We start from the raw sequence: 20,545 nt of genomic DNA on the forward strand, positions 1-20,545 counted from the left end.
TTCAAAGTTTTCTCCAATTTTTATTTGAAAGACTACAGAAACAAACATCTCAAAAATGATCTTATGTAATTTTCCATGAATGCTGCTTAACATTTTCTAGCCATGTAAACTCATCAAAACAGGGTATGATTTTGACACGTAACACCAAAGTAGTAAAAAACAAAAAATGCATGATTTGCCTGTTAAAACTTTGCAGCTATGCTTCATGATGCACAAAGAGCTTTTCACACTGGCCATAGTCTTTCAGAATAGAGATCCATCAACGAGTGCAGGGTATGACTTTGTGTGCCTGTGGTCTGCAGATGAGAGGGCACAGACACTGAGTGTGGTCCAACAACAGCTCTTCTCAATCAACCTTGGAGACCCCGGCCAACTCTCTCCCTTTTTCCAGCAAACCCTCAACAAGGCTTGCCATGTTTACACACGCTGATTAGTTTGGTAAGTGTACAGAATGTCCCAAGGACGGTGATCTTTGAATCAATGTGCCTCTCTGTCCCATCCTTTATCTTTCTATCCCTCTGTCCCCTCCTTCACAAAAGCCAGAGATCCTCTTGGAATTGGGGAGAGAAATTAGGGGATCAGAGTCGGCCATGTCCTGAGCAAACAGACAGAGCTAATGGACCAGCCGCCTTCTCCTCCCCTCAAATTATTAGCGAAGCAAGGGAATGCAGCCAGTCCAGTCGTGATGTTAATGCTAAAGCTGGCTAATCCCTTACACACACACAGGCCTCGCACTTTCTGATACACACACGGCTACAAACTAATCACTGCACCACCCAGGCAGTGGGAGAGGCCAGGAGACTGCGAGAGCAAGGGAATGAGACTGAAAGTATAACACATAGACACTCACACACACATACATGCACACACACACACACACACACACACACACACACACACACATACATATTCACACACATGGACACATGAAGAGACATACACAGGCACAGATCCATAACATGACAGGGTTCCTAAAGGCCCTTGGAAATCTTTTGAGTTTATGGGTTTGTTGGAAAAGAAAAATAAGTTTCTGAAAATGAATGGATGACTTTTAAAGCGCTTGATTATTTTATCAAACAATAGCACCCACATTCATCAATATCTTTCTGCCTGTCTGGCATGTTCTTCACTCAACACTTCAAATCTTGAAGAAAACTGTATCACCATATCATCTTTTTTGTCCCTATAGTCAATATAAGCTACACTTTTATTCATATTTATTCAGTTCATTCAGGACAGCATTAACTTTAACATTAGATATTAGCCTGTAAATCTGTCTTGTTGTTAACTGAAAATTCCACTATATGAACAAACCTCTGAATACTCTCAACAGAAAAGTTGTCAAGTCAGACTTCCAATCTTTCCTACATGGTGTGAATGTGGCATAAAATGGAATGGAAGCTTAATTAATATCATTAATGACGTGTGTTTACCCTGCTATTTCATGTAAAAATGGCTGCTGTGAAGGTCTTTTTTGAGTCCTTGATTTCACTAAAGACTTTTAAAGTCATCAAACTTGATGTCCAAGTGAGGATGGGAACCCAGAGACTGCCCATTAGTCCGAAAGCCCTTTATTCTGAGACACCAATAGTCCAAAAAAATGTCCCATTGGAGAAAAAGCCCATTAGTCTGACAACCTATTATCCCGAAAACAAACACCTATTATTTCAAAAGGCCAGAAGTCTGAAAAATGTCAAATGTGAAAACTTGGCTAAGTTTAGGCAGAGGTTTCCTCAGGTTAAGGATGCAAAACAACAGGAGTCACTGAACTCCAACAACTGTGAGTTTGTATTTTCAAAGTAATGGGCCTTCGGAGCAACGGGCATTTGTTTTTTAAATAACAGGTTATCAGGCTGATGGGCTTTCAGTCCAGTGGGAATTTTCTTGGACTTTTGGGGTTTCAGAATACCATCGGACACTGGCATGGACAGACAGAAACGCAGGTAACCCTGTGCATTGAATACAACACATAAAAATTCTCCATCAAGCTTGTCTCCTCCAGGTTTAGGTTAACTACAGCTGTCTTAAGGAGAATATGCTAATGCTGGTTCTAGGGAGGAGTACTTTGGGCTTATGAGGGATTAGAGCTTGTTGGCCAGCCCTGACTCCCTGCCGAGCGAGCATGCTAATACAGGTGTTAGTAAACTGGCATTAGACTCCAGCTAATTAGCTTCCTTTCACTGAGTGATTGTCCAGCCGGCTCTGCCATTTGTAGTGGTGTTTGCTCATCGGCAGGGAGGTCTCTGTGCTGTGGTGGGTCCGTCATGATCCGACATGATCTCCCTTCTTCATCCTTTCACTTTCCCTGTAGGCCACTGGACAGCAGGGCTCATCCCAGACAGAAGCTTGGCTGGTCTTATGAGAGCCTGAAACCGAGACCGAGGAGAGGCAGCAGCATCACACAGAGATGGTCTGCTGAGGCCTACATCTGGCCTCAGACAAACCTCCCTCTGTCTCTTTCCATTATCTCAGTTACATCTTCATTCATATGTTGCCATACCTCCATACCTAATGTCTCCAAAACGCAAGTTTTTAGCTTGACCACAATGCAATTTTTCGTCTATATTTTGGTTTTTTTGGGGTTTTCATTGAGTTTCATGAGCTCACAAGGTTGCAGGCATTTCTCTAACCATAGAGGAACCATGCAATCCTTCATAAGTGAAAACACAACCTCACCCATAATTGCTGTCACAGGTTTCATACAACAACAGCTATATGCACTTTGTCTTAATTGAGAAAGAAGGTCAAATCCCCCCCCCTCCCCCCCCCAAGATGGTGTTTCTGTTTATCACGGTTCTCCATGTTTTCTTGCATGACTGAGAGAGTGAATACGAGACAGAAGGTGGAATATGGAGAAATGAAGAGACCGCTATCATGTGCCCTTCACTGTTGCTGGATGTGGGGAAAGAGACTAAAGGTTAGTTGGTTGACATTCCCGAAGCCATTCTGCCTGGGATGTCGGCAGTTCAAAGGAGTCATTAAGCCTCACCCGTCCTGCCACAAAGGAGAGATTTAAAACAGCAAATAGATCTGATAGTGAAAACTCAAAGCCAAACACAAATATCCACTAAGAGGCTTTGGTGTATTATGCTGTTACCCCATAGATGACCATATAGATTCAACTGTCTTCTCCTCTCATTTTCCCTGGGAAAGTCTCATCATAACTAGTCATGTGCTTTTTTCTATGTTAACCACTGGTGAGTCAAATCAAACACTTTGTACTTACATCGGCAGATAAAAATATTAGCATTTTACCCATCCCAGGAGTTCTTAGACATTAACATAGCATGATATTGAGCAAAAATCAATTTTGAAATATAGCAGGTAGTGTTTATAATGCCAGTACATGCTGAATAATATAAACATCATTTTCCTCTGAATTACCAACCACTGAGAAACACAACTCTTTGGTCAAGTTCAGTTGATTGACCAAAAGAAACCATTTCATCAGGAGTGATGCTGGTGAAAAGAACACACACTAGGTAGGCATACACTGCCTTCTATTAAGGTAATGGCATCATGCATTCACATGAGCCAGCAAGCATCCGTTTAAACTTTGTGGCTTGCAGCTCAGCCGTTAGTTCACCACTTGTGAGCTCTCGGTGTGGAAATGACAGGTTTGTATTTTATTGTAAGTATACCATAGCCTTCAGAGTGGTTAAAACACAATTTTTCTCCCCACAGATTTGTGCCAAACATGTATGTTCCCCTCTCCTTCCCTTTATTCCTGCTGGTGTCTGCACACCATCAGCGTAGTTGGAGATATATCAGGGCTTGTTTTCCTTCTTCAGGAGAAGTAATTTTCTGCCATTCATTCGTGTACAATATGAAGGACAACTTCCACAGCCAGATAACAGCTCACAGTAACATGAAGCCCTCATGGCGACACTGTGCCTCTTGTCAATCAACTGACATTCACAGGAAGAAATATCCAGGAAATAATCCATCGTGAAAACTTTATTGCGTCTTTGGATTTAGGATACTTCTATTGGCGGAGGCAGTGGTTTATTTAAAGCTAGGTTTGACTGTGAAACAACATAAAATAACTGTAAAACAACAACAACAACAACAAAAAAAACATCTAACTGGGTAATACATGTGTTACAAAGTGGAAAATATAACACACAGAGGAAAACAAGCTATGACAATGGCTGTCTCCATTAAAGGAGATAGATAGATAGATAGATAGATAGATAGATAGATAGATAGATAGATAGATAGATAGATAGACAATATTAGCAGTGGGCCAGATGTGCCAGTGCAGTCTTATCTCTACCTGCTGAGAGCTGCTACAAAGCCCAGACTCTTTCGTGTATCCTCTGTTGAAAAGCTGCAATAATCTGTTTGCTCCTTTAATGATCTTATTGTTCCTCAGACTAGGAACAGCAGGTCTCATCACTGCTTAGCTCCGGGTCTTTGAGCAGGAAAGCTCCTCTGAGCAGCATTGATACTCTGCTTTGCCTGGAACATATTGTGAAGATCTGAGCCTGGAGTCTGAGGCGGCTCGGAGCCTCTGTTCTATTATTGGTTTACTTTATTGTGCCCTTTTTACATAGCTGATCAAAGGATCTGGCAGCTGGTATGGCCTTTTTAAGGTTTGCCTCAACATATGATCCTTAAAGTCAGAATCACTTGTAAAATTACTTTTTCACTGTGATAGTGAATTTGCCATGTCATAGTATATGTACAATTGAACTGAAGCGAGGACCCTTTAGAGCCAGCTGACAAAAAATTTAGAATAACCATGTAATTTTATGGTTGTCTCTACATGGTTTGTATCATCACACCCATGATGAGAACCTGTAGACTCAGCTGACACATTAAGCGTGGAATGAGTATGAAATTTGAATTGCCAGTCTGATTCACTGAGAAACAATGTGCAATACTACATTTTTTGTCAGCTTAGCCTAAAGTCCTTACCTCAATCAACCCTTAATTTTGCATAGTGCACTTTTACAATAACGGTCAGAATATGTATTTTTAAATGAAAATACTTTAAAATTCTTTACTTTTACTGCAAAAATAACTCATAAGTCAAGTGATAACATAACAGATGAGCTCAAGGCAAATTTTATCTTCCATCAATAAATATGACCACTAATAGGCACACTGAAATATTCATCGAACTGCGATCACATCCTCTCATGGATAAACCAGTAGATGACAGACTGATGGAGGTTAATTAGCATTGAAATGTATGACAATAAATGGATATCCAAGCTGAAGGTCACAGAGAAGCAAAAGACATCATCTTGACTATTGTTCATACCAGCTACATCAGGCGGCACAGCAACACATAATGGCAACAGTCAAGTCTAATGATGTAGGCCTCTCTCATAACACACACACACACACACACACACACATACACACACACAGTGAATCATAAGCACCGATGGACCATCAAACCTTGCATCTTGATCAGACACTGCCCCTCTAATTGAGCTAATCCCCACTTCAAGATCTGGCCTGTCCCTTGAGGTTTGACCCTCCACCCTGCCTCTCTCACTCGCCCTCTCTCTCTCTCTCTCTCTCTGCTCTCAGCTTAAATCTCCAGTCTCCTCTGTGGCCCATGTGGACTGTAAAAGCTGTTGATTGGGAGACAATGGGCAGCAGATTGTGCTGTCAGGCTCCATTAATTACCATCATTAGCATCACACTCCAGAGTCTGTGGAACTGTGGTCCTAACTGCTTGTGTGTGTGTGTGTGTGTGTGTGTGTGTGTGTGTGTGTGTGTGTGTGTGTGTGTGTGTGTATGTGTGTGAGTGAGTGACATATGTGTACATGCAGGTTCACATGCATGTATATGTATGTGCCATTTGGAAATATGCCTAGGGCATATGCCTATTTGGTTCAGGGATTTAGGAGATAAGGTATTTTAATAAATACAGGAACATATTTGTGATTTTAGTCACATTCAAATCTTCCATTTTAGTAATCTTAACTGTGCACTCCTAAAGTGGTAAAAAAAAAAAAAAAAATTCAGGCTGTTTCACCTCTTAAAATGTCACAATGTTACACTTTTTTTTTTTTTTTTTTTTTTTGTTAAGGATTTTCAATCCCAACTGTATAAACAGTTAGGGTGTGGACTGTTTTGAATGCACAGACTGGCAGTTGTTCAAAGATGCTGCTACCCAGGAGAACCATATCACATCATCAGTGACATCATACATCAGCAAATGTGCTGATTATGTGAGAAATGCCATGTTTAATAAATCAATCAAGAGGGAACCACATTTTAATTTCATTATACAACCTGTTGTATAATGACCAGTAAACTTCCTTGTAACCTTGTATCCTTGTATAAGTTACACAACAAAAGGCACCTTTTTGACAGAGGGGGAAAGAATACTAGAGAGTCCTATTCATGTAGAAGGGAAAGAACTGGTGTACAAATCCACTTTAGTAAAAGCAAAAAGTAGCTCAGAAAAAGTTATCAAGTTACTTTTTCGAAATGGAAAATCTGGAAATAACAAACTAAACTGCACAAAGTAAAGCCAGATTTCTCTTCACTTCTTTACTGATTGGCTGTTCACTGTAAATGGAAACAAAACTAATTGACATTTTGTCTGGTTTCTGACACATATAGAGCCCACAAAATGTGCATTCTGTAATGGTTATGATTAAAATGTAGAGTACAGTTCACTACTTCAATAAAGCACATCAACTTAAAATAAAATTACGGAATTACTCAAAAAGGTGCAAGGACACACAAAGATACTCAAAAACAGTAATGTGAGTTAATGTAAAAGTTTTCCAAAACATCATACAAACTGCATGTAATATGCAAATGCAAGAGGGACTGTGGTCAAAGACATACAGAATCTGAGGTAAGCCAATGAAAACAACTCTTTATGATCCATATGTCCTTTAGAGCAAGCTAATCAATGGTCAAAACCAATTGACCACTGACCACCATTGGTATTTCCACCTCCAGCAGCGGAGCTCTGAAAGGAAATTGAACCACGTTTCTGCCACGCACCCACTGAGTCATAAGCCTTTGCCTTCTTGCTTCAACATCCTGTCTGATCAATGTGTAAGACAATCACTCAACAGGTGCAACAGACAGGAGCCCAGCAGCAGCTTTCCTCCCCACCGCTAGGCCCAATTAGCACCTGTGGCTAAGGAACAAAGAGGCGACATTTCATTTCAGCAGAGTGCCAGTTTAAGGCCTCTTCTCTCAACCCCAGCCTCTTTTCTTTCTGTCTCTTACTGCTGACATCTTTGATGGATCATCCCTGGCGCCATCATATTCTATAAGACTGGGTCGATGCCTTGTGCTCAAAGTAGCAGGGGTGTTAAAAACATGGGGTGTTGATGAATTCATTGCATGTGACTGGACTTGCCTTCTTTGTGAGAGGATTTCTGCTAATGAAACACCTTGAAGGTCGGACAAAAGGAGTAGACATTTTTCAGGGTTTGTTTCACTTTCTGAGACCGGGCTGGTTTTCTTGTCCCAATTACACGCCGATGTTGCCATCCCAACCAACTTTTCAACTTAGGAGGAAAGACAGATCTAAGGTATTCCGCAATGGGTCCAAAAGCCTTTATTCCACTTGGCTATTCATTATTAAAGTTTAGCACTCTGCCTGACATATTTCTACCCCATGGTCTTCATCGGAATATAAGGAAGCACTTAGAGGAAATGATCTGGAGTGCTTTGAAACTCTTGCTCCTCCTGAGTAAGAAAGTCTTGCTCCATAAAGCATCCAGTCCTGCTCTCTGTAACACTAAGGACCTCCCATTTTTCAGCAACTTCAACTCTGATTCCTTTTGATATTTCCAAGTTCTGAGAGAACAATAATTTCCCCCCTTTAAATTAGACCACAACACACAAATTTAGTAAGGTTAGTAAGGTTAGGTACATTTTTTATAGAATAATTGTCATGGGCTTTCCCAGAGTATCATGATTGTTCATAGGTCGGCGGACAGCTAAACAGTAACTTGCATGCAGCTTTGTCTTCGGCATAACTCTCCTGGTAAAGTTATACTGGCACTGACTGGCAATCAAGGTTTTATCCAAATGTATTCAACAGCCCTACCATAAATACAGACAAATGAATAAGAAAGGGTTACCATGACTTTTAAATGTATTTTGTAAATGTACTCCTCCCGTGCTGTAAAATAAATAATTGCACCTATTGAAACCATGTCACCTTACAGTAGTTTCACCTAGGTGTTATAATCGGATTAGTCTATGGTCTGTCAGGGTCAGCGCCACCAATTTTATGTATCAGTGGTCAATGAGGTTTGACATGCTGTTCCAAATACCAACAAATGTTGTAGCTTTCTGTCTTCAACTTGGGCTGCAGCCAAAAACAGCAAACAAATTCTTTTTTTTTTTTTTTTTTTATTCATATTTTAACACTTTCTACACAACCACAATACACACAGGTCCAGACCTTAACAAATACAAACAAATAACATTAACACATTCACAACAACACCACATTAAGGGAAAATCAGTGCACGCTCATATTCAAATATTCAGTCCATTGTCAGAGACTATCCTATACAGGGGTAGGTGCGATTTCAAAATCAGGACACTAGCAAATACAAACATCTCTCATATCAACCCAGTTTCACAATCAATCAAAACAAACTGAATCACTCAATCAGTCAAAACAAGCTGAATCACGTCAGCATTGGCGACAATGATATATGCCCCCCTCACCTGCTTCCAAATGGTTTCAGACCTAAACTTCGTATCATTCAATGTATCTGTCATTCGCTCCATACCTAGAAGATTAAAAATCTCAGATATCCATGTTTCTATAGAGAAACAATTTGGTTTGTGAATTTTCCAGTTCAACAAAATCATTCTTTTGGCAGCCAAGAAGGCTAAACCAACTGTCTTCCTTTCTTGTTTTGATTTTAAGTGTGCAGCCCTATGATCCAACAGACACACAGATGGACATGGAGCTATGTTTACATTAATGATCCCTGAAATTAACTTACAGACTTCTGTCCCAAAATATCTTGACTGCAGGGCAATGCCATAACATATGAATTAAATTTCCCACTTGTCCACATTTATGCCAACAAAGATTTGAGGCACTTGGCTCTATTTTTTTTTTAAGTTTGAAAGGAGTAATGTAAGCTCTATGAAGAATTTTCAGCTGTATTACTCTACCTTTGACTGATTTGGAAGTTGTTTTAATGTCACGCCAAATGTTACCCCACTCTTCAGAAGTAAATTGTGTGTGGAATGAAGTAGCAGTTTACATAGTCCTGAGACTGCTCTTCTGTTTAATGATAAAAACCTAATTTTTTTTGTCAATCTCATAATTATAATCAAAATATTCTTTAGGAAATTTAGAAACAATTGACTTTAACTGGGAATACTGTAAAAAACTGTTCGTATTCAAGTTATGTCTTTTTATAAGTTCCTCCAAGGGCAGGATCTCTCTGTTCTCTACAATTTGAGAAATTTCTGTGATATTGTGCTTGCACCATACCATATTAGCCAATGGACTCCCCGCCGTTTTAAAAGCATTGTTATACCATATCGGGGAGGATGGAAGAACTGAGTTTACAATATCCATTCTTTTATGTATTTCTCTGCTTACGTCACATGAAAACTTAATAACACAGTTGTCCATATTTTTAGGTGGAGTAAGGGAGTACCAAAGTGAAGATAATGACACAAATTTGTTGTTCTCCTTCACAAGATGTTCTTCCAGCCAGTCCCAACTTCCTTTGTCTCTACTCTTCTTATAGCCCCAGATAAGTGAAAACCTGGCAATGAATGCAAGATAATACAAATAAACATCAGGGATTCCAAGACCCCCTTTGTCTCTTGGTAGGGATAATTTTTCCAATTAATTCTAGGCTTCTTGTTGTTCCATAGAAAAGAGGAGAACATTTTGTTGACATTATCAAACTAAGATTTCTGAATAAACAAAGGGATAGATGACACTAAGAAATTCAATCTTGGAAGAACATTCATCTTTAGCACTTTTGCTCAACCCCATAAGGACAGAGGCAGAGCAGACCATCTTTTCAGGTCTTCCTTAATATTATTCAATAAAGGTTTGGCATTTAATTCCAATATTTCATGATCTAATATTTATTCCCAGATACTTCATGCCTTCTGCTTTCCAGACGAAGGGAGCAGATCCAAGGTCAGAAAAATGTGTAAACATGTTCAAAGGTATAGCTTTACTTTTAGTCCAATTTATTTTGTATCCTGAAATGCTGCCAAATGAATTAATAGTTTCTAAAACTCTTGGTATTGAGTGTGAGGGTTTGGACAGAGTCAACAAAATATCATCCGCATACATATTTAATTTGAAATCATGACCACCAATTAAAATGCCTGTGGTGTCTTTGTCCTGATGAATAACACATGCCAACAGTTCTAAGGCTAAAATAAAAAGTAAGGGGGATAGGGGACAACCTTGTCTAGTAGAATGCCAAAGTTGAAAGGCAAACAAATTCTTCTTCAAATGACTGTGGCCAACACACATCTCTTTCATGTGATGAGCAGAGAGGAGCTTAAATGTCCGCTGACCACTTTGTACGGCCAGGATGATGAAGCTGATGCAGAATGTTAATTTGTAAATGATGAAGGAAGGATGAAGGAAGGAAGGATGATGACGGGTGTATACAGTGTAGAACAGGATTTTAGGGTTTTCTAAGCTTATAGGGAGGCTTTGTAGCCAGCAAGAGACATGGCATTTAGGACAAAACCAAACAAACAAAAAAAAAAAAACACCTCACCTGTCCTTCTCTAATGAAAAAGAATGTAGTAATCCATTACCCTGTCTTAGAAAGCAACAACAAAAATATCATAGTAATCACACCCCTAAAGCAGCGGGTTTCAAATATTCTCTAAGACATGGTCTTCCAAAAGGGGAAGATTTCTGTTATTGTCATTGTAACACTGGGACCAAATAATAGTTAAGTTAATTAAACAATGGTGAAATTAAACTGTTACCCAAATGTGCTGAAGACCAGCCTCCTCGACACTATTTCGAGAAGCCCAACCCTATGTAAGTTACAGTAGTATTACACCACATGAGATTTAAAAATGCAAATAATATTACAGTGACGTAGATTTGTAGATTTGTAGATTTATTTATTTTTAAAAGAAATGGGACAGTAGGCCTACATGTTAATGCACATATAAATGTAAACACGTGAGATTGTAGCCGTGCGGCTAATTTCCATCTCTAGTCCCATTGGCAGGTTGGTGTTGTACATGACGCTCATACACAATAGAATAAAAAGAAACAAAACAAAACAAACAAACATAGTTGATCATAAAACATACAGGCCAAGGCTCAGGGGACCATGCGCATTTCACCACTGCTTAAACACTAAATTATACGTTGAGGGGCTGATTAAAGTGCAGAGTGCTAAAGTGTAAAGTGCATTATTATATTGCAAATTGCCCAGTGATTATAAAGTGCTATTTTGATTGCCCAATACTCAGTTGCATATTACAATAATTTAATACCAACGATGTTAATTTGTGATACCTAGAGTACCTAGTTGTATAGAAATATAAAGTGCCTGTTGCATTGCACATTGCTGTACTGCCTAATAAGTGAGAATTGCATACTCGATTACATATTGCAGTAAATGAATATATACCAACAATGGTAATTTTATGATACTGAGAGTACCTAATTGTGTGAGAATATAAAGTACATGTTGCATTGCACATGGAACATGCACTGACATCACCACAAATTAACTATTGCGTCCTACAGCATCTTAAGTCCCCACTGGTTATTATAGGAACATTTACCAAAGAGGATATAACAATACAAGAACAGTGAGTCCACAGAAAGCGATATTTAAGTGTAACAGGGATTCACTACTGTCTCTTTTCGAAGTGCGCATGCGCCTCAGCCAGCTTTACTGCTTGTTACGGAGGACAGGCTGAGGATGAGACGAAGCGCCGTAAAGATCAATATTCTCTTCCTCTCTGTTGCGTTTGCAGCTATATAAACGACACACGATAAGAAATAAAGACAGGAAAATGCAAACTATTAACAGTTATGTGTTAAACGCGCGGTCTTTGACGGGTAAGGTGTAGAGACATGACAGTTGTTTCTCCTCCCCCTGAAGCTAAGAAGCAGGAAGTCCTCCGTATCATCGTTACCTCAGCAATATAACGCCAGGTTATGAAAATCCTGGGAACCATACTGGGAAAAGCGACCGGGCTCTTTACTGTCGTGACCGTTGTCATTGCAGTAGTTTTATATTATCTGGAAAACTCTGACCCGGTTACATTCACCAGGTAAAGATCCGTGTAGGACTCCTTTAGGTCGGCTAATGTTAATGCTAGCTAGGTGCTGTTGTATTCTTGGCGTAATAGACTTATTTCACAGCTGTCAATTTGACATGACACAGCAGGAAACACAGGTGTGACTAATGATATTAAATAAGGTTCAGTTCCATGGAGGCGGGCCAGAGCCTACTTCTGTTACACCTAACATTGTGTTTGTTGTGTTTTGGTGCCCAGCATGGCTGAGGACGTGAAGACTCTGGAGGACAACTTCAGGCAGCAGAATAAAAGCTGTTTTGTCCTTGGTGCCTCCGGGGAAACAGGCAGGGTGCTACTTCAAGAGCTGCTGGAGCGCAACATTTTCTCCAAGATTACCCTCATTGGAAGGAGACGGCTCACCTTTGAGGACAAAGCATATGAAAACGTGGTTAGTGGGGAAACCCTCCTGCACAGGGGCGTTGCCAGCATCTTAAAAGTGAGGGAGGTGGAATAGTAAGCCCCCCCTCACCTTTTTTTTTTTTTTTTTTTTTTTTTTTTTTTACATAAACATAAATCAACCTTTTTGTGGCACTCTTGTCTACGACTGTTTTGTTTCAGTGGGGTAAGATTGACATAATATTAAAATTTATCACTCTACCCTATTGTACCAATTTGTTGATGAAATTAAGTGGAGGGGGCAGAGGGGGCAGGTACAAGAATTAGCTGCCTCCCCTAGCCTGCAGTCATGCCAACAAGTGTGGCATGAATGGACAAATCTCATGGACAGCAGCATCCATGACATCAGCGGTATGCAGATAAACATCTCTCATTCTCAACCTGAACACTTTAAATCTTTGTCTCATCATGTGAGACGTGCATGCTTCAAGATTCAAGATTCAAGATTCAAGATTCAAGGTTTATTTGTCACATGCATGAATGTACAGGTACAGCAGCAGTGAAATGTAATTGCAAAACTCCGGCACTGTGCAAGTAAAAAATAAATAAAATAAAAATAAAAATACAAATAATAATAATAACGGTAATAATAATAAAAAAATAAAGAAAATAAGATAGAAATAAAGATAAATAGAATATATGACATTCCTATATACAATGAACGACTATGTACAATCTGCAACAATATACAAAAGGTACAAAAAGTACAAAAAGTACAAATAAGTAGAGGAGTACAAATAAGTAGAGGAGTACAAATAAGTAGAGGGTAATTAAATAAATGAAGGTTTCACACTTTTCTCCGTATCAAATTGGCTACCTCACACATACACACACACACAGGCTCTGATCTGTTAATTCATAATCTGGTGTCACAGCCGGCGATGAGTGAAAGAAACATCATTTCTGAATGCACACCCTTTGTTTGTTAATGGGTGTTGTAGCTTATTAAAACCCATGGCTGCGATGTGCCTGCTCCTGTCAGTGGATGGCTTTGACAGTTAAACTGATCCCCAAACTGAGGTTCATGTTGCTTACATGCAATCTGTCTTTGCTCCCAGGTGCAGGAGGTAGTGGACTTTGAGAAGGATGATCATGCTGCTGCGTTCCAGGCCATGATGTTGGTTACTGCTGCCTGGGAACAACCAAGGCCAAAGCAGGGAGTGAGTTAAACACTGAAAATCCCATAAACCATTTTAAAGGTGCATTAACAGATAAATGTGTTCAAATTCAATCCGGGCGTCATTTCCCCATGTTTTCTGACCGTAGAGATCAATTGTGACCGCAGTGTAATCAAATGCTTCATTCTCTAGGATGCCAAATGACCTGTTCTTTACCTCCTGTGTGGTCTGCGATGTATTCATATGGGTCAGCTATTATATAACAGTCCCTGGATCACCAAAACATGTTTTCAAATCTGGCTTGCTTGTTGTATGTCTGTAGTTAAAATGTTAAGAAGCATGACTGTCTCGGGTTACTTTTTGCAAAAGAAGTGCAGCCTCCAGTGCACATGTCCCTCACAGCAGGTGGTGATGGATTATTGATGGCAGGAAACCAAACAGATTTTGAATTTGCAGAGAAACACTTCCTCCTCAGTGGCCAAGGACATTTCTTTGAGTCAGAATGTACAGATGAGAAGAAGAACGCAAAGTTTCACAGCGTACAGCAGGAGACTGCTGGTGTCCCAGTGGATAACATGAGGCTGTGTCAACAGTGGAAGAAGGACTGGGATCTACTCCTGTCTGATGTGGGAGCTCTGGAATGATAAAGTGGAAAACTGGAATATAAACAATCTAATCCATACTGCCATGTTGGCAACTCCACTAACAGCTCCCACAAAGAAAAGCTTTTGTGTGGTTCTGCTGTCTTTAGTAGAGCCATAAAGATGGCATCAGGTAATCACACAAGAGTACTCTGTGTTAGGTTATGACTGACCTGGTATGTTATCATCAGTGCCACAGATTTTAATATGTTTTGGTGATCCAGTGATATTATCCTCATATGAATGCATTGTAGACTATGGAGGAGATCATCTGCAGAATGAAAAAAATGTTACGCTTCAGTCACAACTGATTGCTATAGTGGGGAAATATGAGAAAATGAGGAATGATGAATGATGAATTTGTGCAGAATTGTCCTTTTAAATAAGATTTTATTGTCCCGTAGTACAGAGTGAGCACAATATATCTACAGGTTGTTTATCTGAACTGTAATTTTGATACAGCTGTGGTGCTTTGGTCTGCAATTCTAGTTTTGTACCATAGCTGTTGCTGTTTGGGTCTAAGTAATATTTAAAGTTGAGTTTTCTAATGTTTTTACCTATTCTATAATCATCTCTCCTAAAGTATCTGGACTTCTAAGCTTAGTTGTAGATAACATTAAGACTAAATTACAATGTTGATTTTAATTTCACATTTTCCCTTGCTGTGGTGGCACACCTGTACTACAAGAATACGAAGGAAACACTGCCGAACTGTACTTTATTGGTCCAAGGGTCGATGGGCTTTTTGATCAAGACCAGTGAATCACCATTTACTTTATAGCTTGCAAAAGTTATGCCAGCTCAGAATTTTCAACTATTCAGATGTGGAGAACAGTGCCACAAGCGTGTGATTGACATTGCAACATACAGTTGATGACCTCTTCTAAAATTGTGTTTATATAGTGTCCATGCACAAACTTGGTCTCATCCTGAGATTTTTAAGTTACGCAGCGATAAAAGACAAACATTAATTTCTGTTATTTTTTTTCTTTTCTTTCATTTCAGGAGGGATTCATCCGTGTTGATCATGACTATGTTCTGAAATCAGCAGAGCTTGCCAAGGCAGGAGGCTGCACACAGTTTCACCTGGAGTCTTCCAAAGGAGCTGATAAAACTAGCAGCTTCCTTTATCTCAAAGTCAAGGTATTTCATCTCTCTTCTCTATTGCACACCACAGATGAAGGGTTTGAATAGTGACATTTATAATTTAATTTAGGTAATCAAAGCACAAAGAAATTATTATTATTATTATTATTTTTTACACCAGCTTCTCTCAGTCTCTTTCAAAATAATGACATTTTAGAATGAAATGAGTTGGATTGTCTTCCAGGGACAAGTGGAGGCAGATATTGAAGCCCTGGGTTTTGACAGATTTTCCATCTATAGACCTGCGTAAGTAATCCCTTTTTTTTGTCAAAAATGGCATGATACAGTTTTTCATATTCACAGTAGCAAACACATTAATGATATATCCTGTCAGTGACTGAGGTAGAATAAACATATAAACCCTGGCCAAATTGCAAAATATCGTGAATATTGTAATAAATGAACTAATGTTCTGATGTTTTCATTTCAGCATGGTACTTTAAGGGCAGACTTGGCAAGAATCTAAATCCATGTTGGGTTCTCAGTAAATCATCAGTGCTACCATAACTTAAATCATCACTCAGCTACAAAATTTTGTGAAAGAGGTCTGTCATGCAGTCAAAGAACATGCATAGGATGCTGCTTTTTTTTTTTTTTTTTTTAAAGCAGTGACACCTGTGGAGCCTCTTAGTTCAAGCCTTTACTGCAAGATATTCACATAGAAAACACACACACACACACACTAAGTCTCTCCTTTGAAAATACTATAACAACTGACTGACATTCCCTCCCACAGTCTGTTTCCCCCTGTTGTTGGTGGTGAAAACATGCCAGTTGGCAGTGATATTGTTGGAGGAAACGGAAACCGGCATTATTAAAAGGATTACTTGTAAATAAATGGAAAAAAGTGCAGTCTAGATAAAAGTTTGGGCATATTTACATGTAGCATGTTTGGAGAGGTATCACTGAACGTTTCTGCATTTACTGCTTTAGTTTGTTTGGACTGCTTAGAACACCAGACAGCTGTGTTTATTTTGAGTGTTTATTTTTACGAGTGAGAACATAATACCAAGCAATCCCAAACCAGTTTTATAGGTTTGCAGGCTTCATTGTAGATGGCGTTGCCATAAAGAGGCTATGTCCAACAAATATCTACCATGTAAAATGCTAGAGGCTCAACAGGTTTTCTGATAAATAAGTTGTGGTTAGTTAAAGTGAACCTGCTACTGAACAGATTAGTTTCAGATGATAAGTTACCAATTGGCCTTGCTCAGACTGCAGGCAAATCAGATTTGTTTTTCAAATAAGATCTTTCAGATAGACTGTCCACAGTGATATTTGCAAGTGATTGTATTGGATTTGTGTGGCATCACCAACCTACTTGCACAGGTTGCTGTGGTAACAACATAGGTGTCAGTATCTACATAACTGGTGATGCGGCTTTCCAGCACGGAAGCAAGACAAGTGTACAGAAGCCTCCTACCAAAGTGCCAGCAGACAATTTATTTTAGTGATGTTCTCTGTGTTGTCCTCCATACTGCTCTGCTAGTAGCAGCATGGATTCTGCTCAGCCGCTCTGATATGCTTCTGTCACTCTGAATTTGACATTGTTGTGTGCTGCGTTGAGTGACGTAACAGACACTTTGAAATCCTATTTAAGTGTCCAGAGTGTCCAGACTGAGATCTGTTTTGGTTTGGATCCATCTGGATACAATCTGGATATGCCAAAAAAAATGGGTTTGGACTGGCAGTTTGAACAAGGCCAAAGCGATTAATCTGGAGTCAATCTAATCTCGCTTCTGGGAACTGATAAACACAGTGTTCTTAACTTGGGGTTAACAACTGGGTTAACTGATTTGTTTGGACTGATGGTTCTTATTTAGCTATTTCTTCATTTGTTCTTAACTGGTCTGAAAGCGTACAAAGAGGTGGACAGGTTCACCATGCCTACCTTAAATTACAGAGCCTACAATTGGATTTGTTGTCTAAATTTAATCTGGCAGGATGAGATGTTACCAAATCTCTGTCCATTCAACAAGCTACTCGTGAGGCTCCATCTTTGAAATGCCCCTTGGCATAGGATCATGACCAACAGCACCAGACCCTTATCTCTTTGAATGAGCAGTTGCCTATATGTAACATTCTGACATGAGTTTTATTTGCTTTTGAAATTTAGGGACACTGTCAAATCGCCTGCAACATGGAGTGATAAAATGTGTTCTGAGTGACATTAGTCCCACAGACAAAATATTTTTCACTCACGCAGGCTTATACACATGTGCTGTCTACAGCCCCACGAAAAAGCCAGATTTAGACATTATGCCTTGCTGTTTCATTTCCATGCTTACTGTAAACAATCATGTCAATCAAAATAAAGGTTGGTTTAAAAACCCATGCAGTATATTTTTACATGTATCGGTTCCATGGTGTCAAGGAAGACTCTCGTGTCTCTGGTGTAAGCCGGCCAACAGTTTTCTTGCCTGGGCTTGTCTGGGCTTGCAGTATTATTGTTGTTGAGCTGCTACCTGCTGTAAAGATAACAGGTGTGGCTATGCAAAATCTCAAAATGTGATCAGCTGATAGTGTGTCTTACCTTTCAGGTTTTACCATTGTAAACTGATGGAATACACAGCCTACTTTTAAAGTGTCTCTTGCAGTATATGATATAAAAAAGTGCTGCCTGTGTGACAACCTTCACCAAGCTCACGCCAGGATGCCATATAAATCAAGTTACTGTTGTTACCCATATACAGACTGCAGCAGAGGGGGAAAAAAAACCTTCAGTTTCACTTAGGGATGAAACAATTTGTTTTTTGCCGACCCCGATATCCAGTGTTTTCCCACCCATAATGGCCCATACTGATAGAGATGATATGTTTTTTCTAGACTTGGAATACAAATACAAGCGCAAAACAGACTCAACTTTTCAGACAAGCCCTACATTTTGTTAAAAAAAAAAAAAAAAAGACCATGTTAGTTTTATTCTGTTCCTAATTTGACTGTTTTGTTAATGATAACACAATTTTAAGCCAATTAAAATAAGCCAATTTTTTTAATTAGCCAAATATTTACAGTAAAAATACTTTTTAGACTAATACTGATAATGCTTTTTAAAGCAGATATCAGGTGATAACCATTACTCTTGTCACATATTGGCTCATTCCTAGGCTCACTGTATAAATTACTCATAGTTGCTTGCTATTCAAAACTTACGTAGGACTGATAAATCAGATACCTTTGTTCTCCTCCAACAGGGTGCTGTTGGTGGACAGGCAGGAGAGTCGCCCTGCTGAGTGGCTGGCCAGGAAGGTCCTGGGTGGCTTCTCTTTCGTGAGTCCTACAGCTATGTCCATCCCCATTCAGGCTGTGGCTAAGGCCATGGTGTCCAACACTCTACTCCAGCCTGAGCAGAAGACAGAGATCCTGGAGAACAAAGCCATCTACACTCTGGGCAAGGGTGCAGGGAAATAAGACATGGTGCGGGAAATACAGAGGCGTCAGGACAGACAGCTAGGAAGTCAGGGGATATATAAATTTGTTATCCCTCATGCAGTGAAATAACTGCTTGGATTTGACTGTCTCTGAAATTTGAATGGATGAGGCCTTTTGGTCACTGTGCCCCGATATTTGAAAATACACTTATTGGCCATTTTCAGTTTCTAGTTTGCAACCTTTGTGACATGCTCTCTTTTTCTTCCAGTCTTTCCTGACCCTCTCTCTGTATGCTATCAAAAAACCAAAAAAGCAACAGATAATTTCTTTAACTTGTTTTTCACACATGACTGCTGTAATCTATGCCTAAATCTTTCATTTTCAGCTAACAATTGTATACATGTGCCTTTTAATGAGTTTTGTATAGGAAATCACTTGACAACACACACATTCCTGTGGTGAAGACACAGGGAGGAGTAGAGATTTTGTCAAGTAAACTTCATAGTGAGGCTAAAAGACACATTTCTCACATCACTTTGCTACATCAGGCTTCCCTGAAAAATAACTTTGTCCTTTTTTGACTTGTCCACCACTTGTTTTTGTTTTATTTTCTTCTCAGGTTTTATTTCATCAGTTATATAAGGGATGATAAATATTGCAGATAGTGACCATGTAACAACAAATTGCATTTATTACACAGATTGTAAACATGTACGGGTGTACTTGCAGTACATTTGCTTCACGATAATGTGAACTGATGCTGCACTGCAAAGATGAGAAATTATGGTAATTTTATGAAAGATTTTTAATTGTTGCATCATTTTTGTATCTATGCATTTTAGATGTTCAGAAAACCAAGGGATTTTTCTATAGCAGCACCACACAACAGATGTTTTTTACAGGAGAATCAAAATATATGTGCTTGTTAAGGTGTACTTGTGTTTCTTTATTTTGTTAATTGATAACATTGAATGGCTTAATGGAAACTATTGTTAGTGCTCCATGCACTCAGGGGCACCGTATATGGGGGAAAAGCTAGGACAATTCCAAGGGCTCTTGCCTGACAGGGGCCCCAGAAAATAGGTAAAAACTAATATAAAATTATTAAACCATCATTGAGGGGAAAAAAAAAAAAAAAAAAAAAATATATATATATATATATATATATTTAAAAAAAAAAAAAAAATATATATATATTATAATATATTTTTTTTAATATATATATATATATATATATATATATATAATATATATAATATATATATATATATATATATATATATATATATTTCCATGGCGCCCAAAATCCCTGGTGGCGCCCCTGCATGCACTTAATTACTGCCTTAAAGTGACTGATTTTATTTTACACATTTTACACTAAATACAGAAAATTATGAAATGGCATCTAAATGTTTTACTGTAATTATTATGTTTTGTTGTTGTGTCAAATAAATGTTGTATTGATTGTAAGGGCATCTGGTGTTTACAGGTTGCACTATACATATTTATTCTCTTAGCATTAAAAATGGCCTGTATCATAGGTCTAAATATTTTGCATGTTCTTGTTTCCATCACATTATGATACATTGTGGTCAG

General features: G+C 38.9%; 1 protein-coding gene across 1 annotated transcript; it reads left to right on the forward strand.

The window, feature by feature from the left end:
* Positions 1–11,853: 11,853 nt before the first annotated feature.
* htatip2 (HIV-1 Tat interactive protein 2) lies at positions 11,854–19,884 on the forward strand. Its single transcript, XM_030079903.1, is given in 8 exon segments — positions 11,854–12,249; positions 12,475–12,664; positions 13,731–13,776; positions 13,779–13,832; positions 14,894–14,895; positions 15,437–15,574; positions 15,762–15,823; positions 18,772–19,884. Coding segments are annotated over 8 exon segments (825 nt in total). The 5' UTR covers positions 11,854–12,133; the 3' UTR covers positions 18,989–19,884.
* Positions 19,885–20,545: the final 661 nt, after the last annotated feature.

The sequence above is a fragment of the Myripristis murdjan genome, chromosome 3 (genome assembly GCF_902150065.1).
Source record: "Myripristis murdjan chromosome 3, fMyrMur1.1, whole genome shotgun sequence".
Taxonomy (NCBI): domain Eukaryota; kingdom Metazoa; phylum Chordata; class Actinopteri; order Holocentriformes; family Holocentridae; genus Myripristis; species Myripristis murdjan.